Source organism: Oncorhynchus tshawytscha, unplaced genomic scaffold (genome assembly GCF_018296145.1).
Source record: "Oncorhynchus tshawytscha isolate Ot180627B unplaced genomic scaffold, Otsh_v2.0 Un_contig_4636_pilon_pilon, whole genome shotgun sequence".
Lineage (NCBI taxonomy): Eukaryota > Metazoa > Chordata > Actinopteri > Salmoniformes > Salmonidae > Oncorhynchus > Oncorhynchus tshawytscha.
Window position 1 is genome coordinate 54,614 of NW_024609272.1, and position 17,521 is coordinate 72,134.

General features: G+C 40.2%; 1 protein-coding gene across 1 annotated transcript in view; it reads right to left on the reverse strand.

Annotated features, from left to right (window-relative positions):
• Positions 1 to 4,299: 4,299 nt before the first annotated feature.
• The window catches only part of LOC121838807 (WD repeat domain phosphoinositide-interacting protein 2-like), a 30,013-nt gene continuing 16,791 nt past the window's right edge, over positions 4,300 to 17,521 (reverse strand). Inside the window, 4 exon segments of the mRNA XM_042314738.1 lie at positions 4,300 to 5,373; positions 12,710 to 12,807; positions 13,868 to 13,901; positions 13,904 to 13,974. Coding sequence (XP_042170672.1) covers positions 5,258 to 5,373; positions 12,710 to 12,807; positions 13,868 to 13,901; positions 13,904 to 13,974 — 319 coding nt within the window. The 3' untranslated portion in view covers positions 4,300 to 5,257.

Below are 17,521 nucleotides of genomic sequence, written 5' to 3' on the forward strand. Positions count from 1 at the left end.
TGCATTAGGTATAGATAGGGTATAGGGGAGTGAATGCATTAGGTATAGATAGGGTATAGGGGAGTGAATGCATTAGGTTGTGTTTGGTATAGATAGGGTATAGGGGAGTGAATGCATTAGGTATAGATAGGGTATAGGGGGAGTGAATGCATTAGGTATAGATAGGGTATAGGGGGAGTGAATGCATTAGGTATAGATAGATAGGGTATAGATAGGGGAGTGAATGCATTTAGGTATAGATAGGGTATAGGGGGATGCATTGAATGCATTAGGTATAGATAGGGTATAGGGGAGTGAATGCATTAGGTATAGATAGGGTATAGGGGGAGTGAATGCATTAGGTATAGACAGGGTATAGGGGAGTGAATGCATTAGGTATAGATAGGGTATAGGGGGAGTGAATGCATTAGGTATAGATAGGGTATAGGGAAGTGAATGCATTAGGTATAGATAGGGTATAGGGGAGTGAATGCATTAGGTTGTGTTTGGTATAGATAGGGTATAGGGGAGTGAATGCATTAGGTATAGATAGGGTATAGGGGGAATGCATTAGGAATGCATTAGGTATAGATAGGGTATAGGGGGAGTGAATGCATTAGGTATAGATAGGGTATAGGGGGAGTGAATGCATTAGGTATAGATAGGGTATAGGGGAGTGAATGCATTAGGTTGTGTTTGGTATAGATAGGGTATAGGGGAAGCCCTGTTGGTGGTAGGTGCACTTGATTCAGAAGCCCTGTTGGCGGTAGTTGCACTTGATTCCAGCAGTATACCACTCTGCATACTTGTTTCTGAAGCTAAGCAGGGTTGGTCCTGGTCAGTTCCTGGATGGGAGAACAGATGCTGCTGGAAGTGGTGTTGGAGGGCCAGTAGGAGGCACTTTTTCCTCTGGTCTAAAAAAAATATCCCAATGCCCAAGGGCAGTGACACTGCCCTGTGTAGGGTGCCGTCTTTCGGATGGGACGTTAAACGGGTGTCCTGACTCTCTGAGGTCATTAAAGATCCCATGGCACTTATCGCAAGAGTAGGGGTGTTAACCCCGGTGTCCTGGCTAAATTCCCAATCTGGCCCTCAAACCATCACAGTCACCTAATAATCCCCCGTTTACAATTGGCTCATTCATCCCCCTCCTCTCCCCTGTAACTATTCCCCAGGTCGTTGCTGCAAATGAGAACGTGTTCTCAGTCAACTTACCTGGTAAAATAACGGATAAATAAAATGTTAAAAATTCAGAAGCCCGGTTGGCGGTAGGTGCACTTGATTCAGAAGCCCTGTTGGCGGTAGGTGCACTTGATTCAGAAGCCCTGTTGGCGGTAGGTGCACTTGATTCAGAAGCCCTGTTGGCCGTAGGTGCACTTGATTCAGAAGCCCTGTTGGCGGTAGGTGCACTTGATTCAGAAGCCCTGTTGGTGGTAGGTGCACTTGAATCAGAAGCCCTGTTGGAGGTAGGTGCACTTGATTCAGAAGCCCTGTTGGCGGTAGGTGCACTTGATTCAGAAGCCCTGTTGGTGGTAGGTGCACTTGATTCAGAAGCCCTGTTGGCGGTAGGTGCACTTGATTCAGAAGCCCTGTTGGCGGTAGGTGCACTTGATTCAGAAGCCCTGTTGGCCGTAGGTGCACTTGATTCAGAAGCCCTGTTGGCGGTAGGTGCACTTGATTCAGAAGCCCTGTTGGTGGTAGGTGCACTTGATTCAGAAGCCCTGTTGGCGGTAGGTGCACTTGATTCAGAAGCCCTGTTGGCGGTAGGTGCACTTGATTCAGAAGCCCTGTTGGTGGTAGGTGCACTTGATTCAGAAGCCCTGTTGGCGGTAGGTGCAATTGATTCAGAAGCCCTGTTGGAGGTAGGTGTACTTGATTCAGAAGCCCTGTTGGAGGTAGGTGCACTTGATTCAGAAGCCCTGTTGGTGGTAGGTGCACTTGATTCAGAAGCCCTGTTGGAGGTAGGTGCACTTGATTCAGAAGCCCTGTTGGAGGTAGGTGTACTTGATTCAGAAGCCCTGTTGGAGGTAGGTGCACTTGATTCAGAAGCCCTGTTGGAGGTAGGTGCACTTGATTCAGAAGCCCTGTTGGCAGTAGGTGCACTTGATTCAGAAGCCCTGTTCCCGTTATCGACCATTTCAATTGTCTGGAAATACAAACTCCACCTGTCTGGCGGACCAGCAAATCTGTGGCTTTAATGGAGTGTGCCTACTGCGCTGGCCAATCGATAGCTCAAATCACTGTGCTTCTACGAGCCCGGCCACAGTAAAGTTTGATACTAGCTATTTCACAGTAAACAAATTAACAATAGATTTTCAGAAATTGATAATAAAAAGCTGCTTTGTTAGACTTCGGTGAAGCTTTTGACACGATAGAGCATCATCTGCTGCTGGAGAACGAGTCTGTGTTTTGGCCTTACATCCCCTGCTATACTGTGGATCAAGAGTTACCTGTCTAACAGAAAACAGAGGGTGTTTTCTAATGGAAGCCTCTCCCAACATAATCCAGGTAGAATTAGGAATTCCCCAGGGCAGCTGTCTAGGCCCCTTACTGGTAGAATTAGGAATTCCCCAGGGCAGCTGTCTAGGCCCCTTACTGGTAGAAATAGGAATTCCCCAGGGCAGCTGTCTAGGCCCCTTACTTTTTTCAATCTTTACTAATGACATGCCACTGGCTTTGAGTAAAGCCAGTGTGTCTATGTATGTGGAAGACACAACACTATACACATCAGCTACCTCAGCAACTGAAATGACTGCAACCCTTAAAGAGCTGCAGTCAGTTTCAGAATGGGTGGCAAGACATGTTAGTCCTAAATACTTCCAAAACTAAAAGCATTGTATTTGGGACAAATCAATTACTAAACCCTAAACCTCAACTAAACTAACTATTGTATGAATAGTGTGGAAATAGAGCAAGTGGAGGTGACTAAACTGCTTGGAGTAACCCTGGATTGTAAACTGTCATGGTCAAAACATGTTGATACAACAGTAGCTAAGATGGGGAGACGTCTGTCCATAATAAAGCACTACTCTGACATCTTAACAGCCCTATCAACAAGGCAGGTCCTACAGGCTCTAGTTTTGTCACCCCTGGACTACTGTTCAGTCGTGTGGTCAGGTGCCACAAAGAGGGGCTTAGGAAAATTCCAAGTTTTTTTTTTTTTCAATTCCAAAATTCCAACATCAAGCTTGTGACTCTACAAAACTCCTTGGATGCATTTGTAGTTTGTTTTGAGTCTCTTATAGAGAGAGAAAGGACATCAACATGAAGGACAGAGAAACATGTCTGTTACATCAACATGAATCAAACAGAGAAACATGTCTGTTACATCAACATGGAGGACAGAGAAACATGTCTGTTACATCAACATGAAGGACAGAGAAACATGTCTGTTACATCAACATGGAGGACAGAGAAACATGTCTGTTACATCAACATGGAGGACAGAGAAACATGTCTGTTACATCAACATGAATCAAACAGAGAAACATGTCTGTTACATCAACATGGAGGACAGAGAAACATGTCTGTTACATCAACATGAATCAAACAGAGAAACATGTCTGTTACATCAACATGGAGGACAGAGAAACATGTCTGTTACATCAACATGGAGGACAGAGAAACATGTCTGTTACATCAACATGAATCAAACAGAGAAACATGTCTGTTACATCAACATGGAGGACAGAGAAACATGTCTGTTACATCAACATGGAGGACAGAGAAACATGTCTGTTACATCAACATGAGAGGACAGAGAAACATGTCTGTTACATCAACATGGAGGACAGAGAAACATGTCTGTTACATCAACATGGAGGACAGAGAAACATGTCTGTTACATCAACATGAATCAAACAGAGAAACATGTCTGTTACATCAACATGGAGGGAATCAAACAGAGAAACATGTCTGTTACATGGAGGACAGAGAAACAACATGGAGGACAGAGAAACATGTCTGTTACATCAACATGAATGTCTGTTACATCAACAGAGAAACATGTCTGTTACATCAACATGAATCGAACAGAGAAACATGTCTGTTACATCAACATGAATCAAACAGAGAAACATGTCTGTTACATCAACATGGAGGACAGAGAAACATGTCTGTTACATCAACATGAAGGACACAGAAACATGTCTGTTACATCAACATGAAGGACAGAGAAACATGTCTGTTACATCAACATGGAGGACAGAGAAACATGTCTGTTACATCAACATGGAGGACACAGAAACATGTCTGTTACATCAACATGGAGGACAGAGAAACATGTCTGTTACATCAACATGAAGGACACAGAAACATGTCTGTTACATCAACATGGACTTTATTTATTTCCCAATCAACACCGTTTCACATTTTATACAAAATCATGAATCATTAGAAAACGTCTGATCATGTGACCCCGTCCGTCCAGCCGCTCCGCCTCACCCCAGAGGATCATGGGAAGGCATGTGTCTGACGAGACCCAGTGGACATGCCCCGCCTTGATGATGTCACTACCTGTAGTTTCTGACCAATCAAATCAGACATCACCTCCAGGAATGTAGGCCTCTATTGGCTAAACATCACTCACCCCTAACTACATCCCTGGTTACACCATAGAGTTAGATAGAGGAATCATCTTTGTATCTGTGCCATTAGAGTCTGTGACAGCACCATTGAAGTTACAACCCATTGTAATCCCCACCCAGTTGACTACTTTAAAATGGTGGATGATGGCAATGTCCATGGTAAAACAGGTGATATACATGATGAGTCCTCTATCTCTATGGATTAAATTCCTCGCCCAATCAGACACTGGTCTGACTGATCTGTCAATCAATTTCATCTGCCAATGTCTGAAGGCCTCAGCGAGAAGGGGCAAGGCTTGTCCACTGAGCCTTCATCTGATTGGGTAGCCAGTGAGCGACTGGGAAGCTAACGTATGCTAATGTACATGCCCAGCACACACATTTACAGCTCAGCCCACCCACCCACACACACACACACACACACTTCAGAGGTCCTTGTTAGAGCGTTGCGTAGCGTTCTGGTCTTGGCACATGTACATGCAAAGCTAAAGAGTCACCTGCACAGGCGGACAGAGGGAGGGAGGGAGGGAGACAGAGGGGGGAGGGAGGGAGACAGAGGAGGGAGAAACATGTATACATCCACAGACAGACAGAGGCGCTGTTGAACGCTGAGAGTTTTTAATCCCACCCTCCATGTTACATGTTCCTAGCAGCACCAGAGGGGCTCTCTGATTGGTTGCTGTAGCTGTCAGTCAGTCCGTCTCCAGGATGAGTGGCGGCTGCTCTTCATTCTCATCGTCCAATCGCAGATCGCTGAGGTCATCCTCTAGTCCCGCCCCTCCCACGGCACCCGCCTCCTCACAGTAACCTGAGGAGAGGACATGGGTTAGAGGTCAGGAGTCAGGGTATCCCACCAGACCAAGTGGGGGGATACCCTGCTGCTACCAGACCAAGTGGAGGGATACCCTGCTGCTACCCAGTGGAGGGATACCCTGCTGCTACCCAGTGGTGGGATACCCTGCTGCTACCCAGTGGAGGGATACCCTGCTGCTACCCAGTGGAGGGATACCCTGCTGCTACCAGACCAAGTGGTGGGATACCCTGCTGCTACCAGACCAAGTGGAGGGATACCCTGCTGCTACCCAGTGGAGGGATACCCTGCTGCTACCCAGTGGAGGGATACCCTGCTGCTACCCAGTGGAGGGATACCCTGCTGCTACCCAGTGGAGGGATACCCTGATGATACCCAGTGGAGGGATACCCTGCTGCTACCCAGTGGAGGGATACCCTGCTGCTACCAGACCAAGTGGAGGGATACCCTGCTGCTACCCAGTGGAGGGATACCCTGCTGCTACCAGACCAAGTGGAGGGATACCCTGCTGCACCCAGTGGAGGGATACCCTGCTGCTACCCAGTGGAGGGATACCCTGCTGCTACCAGACCAAGTGGAGGGATACCCTGCTGCTACCCAGTGGAGGGATACCCTGCTTCTACCCAGTGGTGGGATACCCTGCTGCTACCCAGTGGTGGGATACCCTTCTGCTACCCAGTGGAGGGATACCCTGCTGCTACCAGACCAAGTGGAGGGATACCCTGCTGCTACCCAGTGGAGGGATACCCTGCTTCTACCCAGTGGTGGGATACCCTGCTGCTACCCAGTGGTGGGATACCCTTCTGCTACCCAGTGGAGGGATACCCTGCTGCTACCAGACCAAGTGGAGGGATACCCTGCTGCTACCCAGTGGAGGGATACCCTGCTTCTACCCAGTGGTGGGATACCCTGCTGCTACCCAGTGGAGGGATACCCTGCTGCTACCCAGTGGTGGGATACCCTGCTGCTACCAGACCAAGTGGTGGGATACCCTGCTGCTACCAGACCAAGTGGAGGGATACCCTGCTGCTACCAGACCAAGTGGTGGGATACCCTGCTGCTACCAGAACAAGTGGAGGGATACCCTGCTGCTACCCAGTGGAGGGATACCCTGCTGCTACCCAGTGGAGGGATACCCTGCTTCTACCCAGTGGAGGGATACCCTGCTGCTACCCAGTGGAGGGATACCCTGCTTCTACCCAGTGGAGGGATACCCCGCTGCTACCCAGTGGAGGGATACCCTGCTTCTACTCAGTGGAGGGATACCCTGCTGCTACCCAGTGGAGGGATACCCTGCTGCTACCAGACCAAGTGGAGGGATACCCTGCTTCTACCCAGTGGAGGGATACCCTGCTGCTACCCAGTGGTGGGATACCCTGCTGCTACCAGACCAAGTGGAAGGATACCCTTCTGCTACCCAGTGGTGGGATACCCTGCTGCTACCCAGTGGTGGGAAACCCTGCTGCTACCCAGTGGAGGGATACCCTGCTGCTACCCAGTGGAGGGATACCCTGCTGCTACCCAGTGGAGGGATACCCTGCTGCTACCCAGTGGAGGGATACCCTGCTGCTACCCAGTGGAGGGATACCCTGCTTCTACTCAGTGGAGGGATACCCTGCTGCTACCCAGTGGGGGATACCCTGCTGCTACCAGACCAAGTGGTGGGATACCCAGCTGCTACCCAGTGGAGGGATACCCTGCTGCTACCCAGTGGAGGGATACCCTGCTGCTACCCAGTGGAGGGATACCCTGCTGCTACCCAGTGGAGGGATACCCTGCTGCTACCCAGTGGAGGGATACCCTGATGCTACCCAGTGGAGGGATATCCTGCTGCTACCCAGAGGAGGGATACCCTGCTGCTACCCAGTGGAGGGATAACCTGCTGGAGGGATACCCTGCTGCTACCCAGTGGAGGGATACCCTGATGATACCACTGCTGTTACTGTACTACAGTACTACTACTATGTAGTGTATACAGTATAATCTTTTTTTGTTTTGTTATCTACATACTAGCAAAAAAATAAGTGAAAATCGACAAATTATCCAATAGATTATAAAAATAAAAGTGTTTTACGAGGCAAGTCAGTTAAGAGTAAATTCTAATTAACAATGACGGCCTACACCAGCCAAACCCGGGCGGAGCTGGGCTGATTATCATCATTTTATGGTTAGAAGTGGACGTGCAGAAATATACGTTTGCACCCCCATATTTGAATTTCCATGTTTGGCTCAGCCCAGTCAACAGGAGGAATAACTACATGAAAAGGCTTGTTGGATCAGCCCAGAGGAAGAACTACATGAAAAGGCTTGTTGGATCAGCCCAGAGGAAGAACTACATGAAAAGGCTTGTTGGATCAGCCCAGAGGAAGAACTACATGAAAAGGCTTGTTGGATCAGCCCAGAGGAAGAACTACATGAAAAGGCTTGTTGGATCAGCCCAGAGAAAGAACTACATGGAAAGGCTTGTTGGATCAGCCCAGAGGAAGAACTACATGGAAAGGCTTGTTGGATCAGCCCAGAGGAAGAACTACATGAAAAGGCTTGTTGGATCAGCCCAGAGGAAGAACTACATGAAAAGGCTTGGATCAGCCCAGAGGAAGAACTACATGAAAAGGCTTGTTGGATCAGCCCAGAGGAAGAACTACATGGAAAGGCTTGTTGGATCAGCCCAGAGGAAGAACTACATGGAAAGGCTTGTTGGATCAGTCCAGAGGAAGAACTACATGAAAAGGCTTGTTGGATCAGCCCAGAGGAAGAACTACATGAAAAGGCTTGTTGGATCAGCCCAGTCAACAAGAGGAAGAATTTAGCAGCTGTTTTTGATGAATAAACAATGCCATGCTGGTGGGTGGTCACATTCAAATAAAACCCAGCCCTGAAAAGGAACTTAGTCTGAAAAGTATTAGCACGTCATCTCATAGGGCAGGAAGAAATATCTGTCTAACTAACCCAATGGGAGCACATGAATCATAGTGGGCAGAGCCAAGCATGACCTAGTGAGATCCTATTGGCAAATTCTAGCAGTTATTTGCATATTTCCATTAGGGAACGCCTACTCTGAGAAGGGCACGTGTAATTCCCCCTGCACTCCTTCTAAACAACGCACTTTAAAAAAAAAAAAACGTTGGCAAAAGGGTAAAGTCTACAAAACACAGTCCGCTCTGTTACAGATTCTAGTTCTGGAAACAGAAACTGTATGGAGATCATGTCGAGCAAGATCCATCTCGCTCCATCTTCTCCCACTGAGCTTCCTCTCATCACCATATTTGGTAGTGAGAGGAAACGCCAACCGGATGGGCTTCCTCTCATCACCATATTTGGTAGTGAGAGGAAACGCCGACCAGGATGCTTCACATTTATACATCATGTGAAACATCTGGCTCATTGATGAATCTGTGCGGTACTTCCCAACCCTCTCCTCGGGGACCACCAGACATTCCAGATATTTGTTTTAGCCCTGAATTGGCACAAAAAGCTTCTTTCTCTCTAATTTTGTGCACAAATTTGTTTACCTCCCTGTTAGTGAGCATTTCTCCTTCGCCAAGATAATCCATCCACCTAACAGGTGTGGCATATCAAGAAGCTGACTAAACAACACAGGTGCACCTTGTGCTGGGGACAATAAAAGGTCACTCTAAAATGTGCCCTTTTACCACACAACAGAATGCCACAGATGTCTCAGTTTGAGGGAGCACGCAATAAGGGTTTTCTGTTAGCCGGTAATTGCCGGCTTTTGGCCGATTAAATAAATTAAAAGCCGATAAATATAATTGTAGCCGGCCAATTTCTCTGGGGCTGCCCATCATGCACCCTGATTTCACGCTTCAGCACCATTCTCTCACTCCTTGCTTGCTGCCTGATCATGTGCCTGCTGCTGAGGACAGGGAGAGAAGAGCCTTGGCCGAGGCTAATGTGGATTGCGAAGATGGAGGCCTTTTTCATCGAAGTTAAATCTAAGTCAGAGAGTATGCCTACAGTGAAAAGCCCATGTATGGACACATTTTAATAATGTAGTGGACAAAGATGAGAAAAGAGTTAGCATGGCCAAATGCAGGCTACTGTGAAACTCACCATTCAGGTAGGATGTCATTTTTTTACTTTTTTTGTGTACTTTTTTTTTTATTGTCGGCAAATGTGTTTTGTTTCATTCTGTTGAGACATTTTCTTTGTATGCTCCGTATTTAGTTTAAGCTAACGATGGGTTAGGCCATGTCTGAATATTTTATGTCTGTTACCACTGATAACCTGAATGACCCTACAGTTCTGGAAGGCTATTAAGTCTATGTCTGGTAACAGTAATGTTCATGAATTACCGTCATGTGTTTTGAAGGACTCTGTTGCTATATATGACAAAAACTGAAATGCTGAATTGTTTCAATGAGCACTTTGTATCATCTGGTAGACTGTTTGATTCAGTGTCCTCTGTCTCTGTACAACCCTGTGTGGATGAACCAGTGAGAGCTGGTCAAACTTTTAGCCATTCTCAGTGCAGGTGGTACATAAACCCTTGTAAGTGAACAGCTAAAAGAGTTTTTATTTACTAACTCTATTTCATCAATGTACCAATCGGGCTTCAGGAAGAAGCATAGCACAATTACAGCTGCCATGAAGGTTTTAAATGATATCACTGAAGCCCTTGACAAAAAACAGCACTGTGTCTCCCTGTTTATTGACCTCTCTAAGGCTTTTGATAGTTGATCATGCTATACTAAGGCAAAGATTGTCGAGTGTAGGTCTTTCGGAGCATGCAGTTGCATGGTTTGCTAACTATCTGTCTGATAGAACTCAGTGCACTCAATTTGATGGGCTTATGTCTGTTAAATTGTCTGTCTTGAAAGGTGTGCCCCAAGGCTCTGTATTTGGTCCTCTCTTATTCATGTCCAAAATGCACAACTTCATTTTTATGCTGATGATACTGTTGTTTACTGTTGTGCCTCGTCTCTCACAAAAGCTTTCCAGAACTTGCAAACTGCTTTTTATACTGTTCAACATACCTTGTGTCAATTGAAGCTTATCCTCAATACTGACAAAACTAAACTAATGTTGTTTTCTAATGCAAGAAATAGACCTCTGAACCTTCCACTTATTACTACCTGTCAGGGCACGGAGGTTGCATAAATACCTTGGATACTACCTGTCAGGGCAAGGAGACTGAGGTTGTAACCTCATATAAATACCTTTCAGGGCAAGGAGAATTTCATATAAATACCTTGATACTACCTGTCAGGGCAAGGAGACTGAGGTTGTAACCTCATATAAATACCTTGGATACTACCTGTCAGGGCAAGGAGACTGAGGTTGTAACCTCATATAAATACCTTGGATACTACCTGTCAGGGCAAGGAGACTGAGGTTTAACCTCATATAAATACCTTTGAATTTCAATTGATGAAGCCTCTTTTAAAATGCATATTCAACAACTTACAAAAGAATTGAAGCTGAAATTGGGATTTTATTTTAGGAATAAGGCCTGTTTTTCTTTTGAAGCCAGAAGGAGGCTAGTATCAGCTACATTTATGCCTTTACTAGACTATGGGGATATTTTATATATGAATGCTTCTGCTCAGTGTTTGAGATCAATTGACACTCTTTACCATGGCACTTTGAGATTTATTTTAAACTGCAAAACCCTTACGCACCACTGAGTTGGCTGGCCTTCTCTAGTAATTCATAGGCTCAGTCACTGGTATACTTTTATTTACAAAGCCAAACCTTTTATTTGTGCATTTTTATTGTTCAGAAATGTGGTGGGTACTCTCTTCGTTCGCTGGACTTTATCCTGCTAACTGTTCCAAATGTCCAAACTGAATTTGGTGAAAGGGCTTTTATGTACTCTGGCCATCGTCTTGGAACGCCTTACAAAATACTTTTAAACTGGAAGAACTTGTCCTGATTGGTGTTTTTAAATCACTGATGAAGGATCTTGAGACTGATTCCCTGACCTGTCAATGTTTTTAATTTGCTGTTTTTGTTATACTCTTGTGAATTCAATGGTTTTACTAGATTACTTGTAGTTTTTCATGTTGTCTGTCTGTAATTATTTTGTAATGACTTGGTGGTGCCTATCTTGGCCAGGGCGCTCTTGAGAAAGAGATTTTAATCTCAATAACCTTCCTGGTTAAATAAAGGTTAAATAAAAAATAAGTAGGCCTGTTGTAAAAGAAATAGCCTATCACTGTCATTTGTTGGGTATGGTAGGTACTAGTCTTACTAGGCCTGTTGTCAAAGAAATAGCCTATCACTGTCATTTGTTGGGTATGGTAGGTACTAGTCTTACTAGGCCTGTTGTCAAAGAAATAGCCTATCACTGTCATTTGTTGGGTATGGTAGGTACTAGTCTTACTAGGTCAATGCTGCAATATAGCCTGTTCAAAACTTTAGTGAAGGTTAAATATATATATATATATATATATATATATATATATATATATATATATATATATATATATATATATATATATACACAGTATATACAGTATAATATATATACACAGTATAATATATATATACAGTATAATATATATACAGTATATATATATATACAGCTAATATATATATACACAGTATAATATATATATATACAGGTATAATATATATATACAGTATAATATATATATACAGTATATATATATATATACAGTATAATATATATATACAGTATAATATATATATACAGTATAATATATATATAATATATATATATACAGTATAATATATATATACAGTATAGTATATATATATACAGTATAATATATATATACAGTATAATATATATACACAGTATAATATATATATACTATATAATATATATAGATATAAATATATAGTATAATATATATATACAGTATAATATATATAGTATAAGTATATATATATATATATATAGATATAAATATATAGTATAATATATATATATAATATATATATACAGTATATATATATATACTATATAATATATATAGATATAAATATATAGTATATATATATATACAGTATAATATATATACACAGTATAATATATATATACAGTATAATATATATACACAGTATAATATATATATACAGTATAATCTGTCATTCTACCCCTGAACCCACTGTTCCCTGGTAGGCCATCATTGTAAAGAAGAATTCGTTCTTAACTGACTTGCCTCATTAAATAAAGGTTAAATAAATTAAAAATAAAGAAACTGCTTTGTTCAGGTCAGAAGGACATTCTCAGGGATTTCATCCAGCAACCTTTCGGTTACTGATCCAACGTTCTAACCACTAGGCTACCTGCCGGCCCAGGTCGTCCGGTGCCAATTTGACTAACGACGCCCTGGGGTGTGTGTACCTTTCATCCCAGCGGTGTTGTAGGTCTGTGCAGTAAGGGGTCGGTCATGTGACCCCTGTTCCAGGATCTCATTGGGCGGCTCAGCACTGCCGTCTAACCTGAGGAACACAGAATGATTTAAGTTCATATACTGTATGCCATTTAACAGACACTTTTATCCAAACTACTTTCAATGAGTACATATGGGTGGCCCGAGCAGGAATGGAGCCCACGACCCTGGCATTGAGGAGTGGAGCCCAGGACCCTGGCATTGAGGAATGGAGCCCAGGACCCTGGCATTGAGGAGTGGAGCCCAGGACCCTGGCATTGAGGAATGGAGCCCAGGACCCTGGCATTGAGGAATGGAGCCCAGGACCCTGGCATTGAGGAATGGAGCCCAGGACCCTGGCATTGAGGAATGGAGCCCAGGACCCTGGCTGAGGAATGGAGCCCAGGACCCTGGCATTGAGGAATGGAGCCCAGGACCCTGGCATTGAGGAATGGAGCCCAGGACCCTGGCATTGAGGAATGGAGCCCAGGACCCTGGCATTGAGGGATGGAGCCCACGACCCTGGCATTGAGGAATGGAGCCCAGGACCCTGGCATTGAGGAATGGAGCCCAGGACCCTGGCATTGAGGAATGGAGCCCAGGACCCTGGCATTGAGGAATGGAGCCCAGGACCCTGGCATTGAGGAATGGAGCCCAGGACCCTGGCATTGAGGAATGGAGCCCAGGACCCTGGCATTGAGGAATGGAGCCCAGGACCCTGGCATTGAGGAATGGAGCCCAGGACCCTGGCATTGAGGGATGGAGCCCACGACCCTGGCATTGAGGAATGGAGCCCAGGACCCTGGCATTGAGGAATGGAGCCCAGGACCCTGGCATTGAGGGATGGAGTTACCCTGTGTTGTTTCATCAGTGTTACCTGTGTTGTTTCATCAGTGTTACCTGTGTTGTTTCAGTGTTACCTGTGTTGTTTTCAGTTTGTTACCTGTGTTGTTTCATCAGGGTGTTTGTTATCTGTCTTGTTTCATCAGGGTGTTTGTTACCTGTGTTGTTTCATCAGTGTGTTACCTGTCTTGTTTCATCAGTGTGTTACCTGTCTTGTTTCATCAGTGTGTTACCTGTCTTGTTTCATCAGTGTGTTACCTGTCTTGTTTCATCAGGGTGTTTGTTACCTGTGTTGTTTCATCAGGGTACACTCTCCCCCTCCTGTGGGTCCAGGTTATAGAGGTACAGATATCCATCAGCTGCTGCTACCAGGAGACGAGGAATCTTTTGGATCCTACACACACACACACACACACACACAAACCTGAATCAGACTCATCTGACTGTGTGTGCGCTTCCCAGCGCGTGAGTGTTAGAGCTTGGCGATATCGGCAAAAAGTTAGCACGATAAATTAACCCATTTTGCTGAATAACGACTAATACATTAATACAACACTATTATTAATACAACACTATATAACAACACTATTATTAATACAACACTATATAACAACACTATTATTAATACAACACTATATTACAACACTATTATTAATACAACACTATATAACAACACTATTATTAATACAACACTATATAACAACACTATTATTACTACAACACTATTATTAATACAACACTATTATTACAAACATTATTATTAATACAACACTATATTAACAACACTATTATTAATACAACACTATTATTACAACACTATTATTACTACAACACTATTATTACAACACTATTATACAACACTATTATTATAACAACACTATTATTAATACAACACTATTATTATAACAACACTATATACAACACTATTATTAATACAACACTATTATTATAACAACACTATATAACAACACTATTATTAATACAACACTATTATTATAACAACACTATATAACAACACTATTATTACTACAACACTATATTATTACAACACTATTATTAATACAACACTATATTACAACACTATTATTAATACAACACTATTATTATTACAACACTATATAACAACACTATTATTAATACAACACTATATAACAACACTATTATTAATTAATACAACACTATATAATACAACACTATTATTAATACAACACTATATAACAACACTATTATTTACAACACTATTATTAATACAACACTATTATTACAACACTATTATTAATACAACACTATATAACAACACTATTATTAATACAACACTATTATTAATACAACACTATTATTATACAACACTATTATTAATACAACACTATTATTATAACAACACTATTATTAATACAACACTATTATTATAACAACACTATATGACAACACTATTATTAATACAACACTATTATTATAACAACACTATATAACAACACTATTATTAATACAACACTATTATTATAACAACACTATATAACAACACTATTATTACCTCAACACTATTATTACAACACTATTATTAATACAACACTATATTACAACACTATTATTAATACAACACTATTATTATTACAACACTATATAACAACACTATTATTAATACAACACTATATAACAACACTATTATTTAATACAACACTATATAACAACACTATTATTAATACAACACTATATAACAACACTATTATTAATACAACACTATATAACAACACTATTATTAATACAACACTATATTACAACACTATTATTAATACAACACTATATTACAACACTATTATTACTACAACACTATTATTATTACAACACTATATAACAACACTATTATTAATACAACACTATTATTATTACAACACTATATAACAACACTATTATTAATACAACACTTATTATTACAACACTATCATTATTACAACACTATATAGCAACACTATTATTAATACAACACTATTATAACAACACTATTATTAATACAACACTATATAACAACACTATTATTAATACAACACTATATAACAACACTATTATTATTACAACACTATATAACAACACTATTATTAATACAACACTATATAACAACACTATTATTATTACAACACTATATAACAACACTATTATTATTACAACACTATTATTACTACAACACTATATAACAACACTATATAACAACACTATTATTACTACAACACTATTATTAATACAACACTATTATTAATACAACACTATTATTAATACAACACTATATAACACTATTATTATTACAACACTATTATTATTACAACACTATTATTAATACAACACTATTATATAACAACACTATTATTAATACAACACTATATAACAACACTATATTATACAACACTTATAACAATACAACACTATATAACAACACTATTATTATTACAACACTATATAACAACACTATTATTATTACAACACTATTATTACTACAACACTATATAACAACACTATTATTACTACAACACTATTATTAATACAACACTATTATAACAACACTATTATTATTACAACACTATTATTATAACAACACTATTATTAATACAACACTATTATTAACAACACTATTATTATTACAACACTATATAACAACACTATTATTATTACAACACTATTATTACTACAACACTATATAACAACACTATTATTACTACAACACTATTATTAATACAACACTATTATTAATACAACACTATATAACAACACTATTATTATTACAACACTATTATTATTACAACACTATATAACAACACTATATAACAACACTATTATACCTACAACACTATTATTAATACAACACTATTATTAATACAACACTTATTATTACAACACTATTATTAATACAACACTATTATTAATACAACACTATTATTATTACAACACTATTATTAATACAACACTATTATTATTACAACACTATTATTAATACAACACTATTATTAATACAACACTATTATTACAACACTATTATTAATACAACACTATATTACAACACTATTATTATTACAACACTATTATTATTACAACACTATTATTAATACAACACTATTATTAATACAACACTATTATTATTACAACACTATTATTAATACAACACTATTATTTATACATCACTATTATTAATACAACACTATTATTAATACAACACTATTATTATTACAACACTATTATTAATACAACACTATTATTAATACAACACAATTATTAATACAACACTATTATTAATACAACACTATTATTATTACAACACTATATTTCAACACTATTATTATTACAACACTATTATTAATACAACACTATTATTAATACAACACTATATTACAACACTATTATTAATATAACACTATTATTATTACAACACTATAATTAATACAACACTATTATTAATACAACACTATTATTATTACAACACTATTATTAATACAACACTATATTACAACGCTATTATTACAACACTATTATTATTACTACACTATTATTACTACAACACTATATAACAACACTATTATTATTACAATACTATATTACAACACTATTATTAATACAACACTATTATTATTACAACACTATATAACAACACTATTATTATTACTATAACACTATATAACAACACTATTATTAATACAACACTATATTACAACACTATTATTATTAATACAACACCATATAACACTATTATTATTACAACACTATTATTATTACAACACTATTATCATTACAATGCTATATTATTATTCACAGTTACTTTCCAAAAGGCCGACTTGTCCTTTAACGGGGAGGGCTCGAGGCCGACCTGTCCGTTTTAACGTGGGAGGGCTCGAGGCCAACTTGTCCGTTTTAACGTGGGAGGGCTCTAGGCCGACTTGTCCATTTAACGGGGAGGT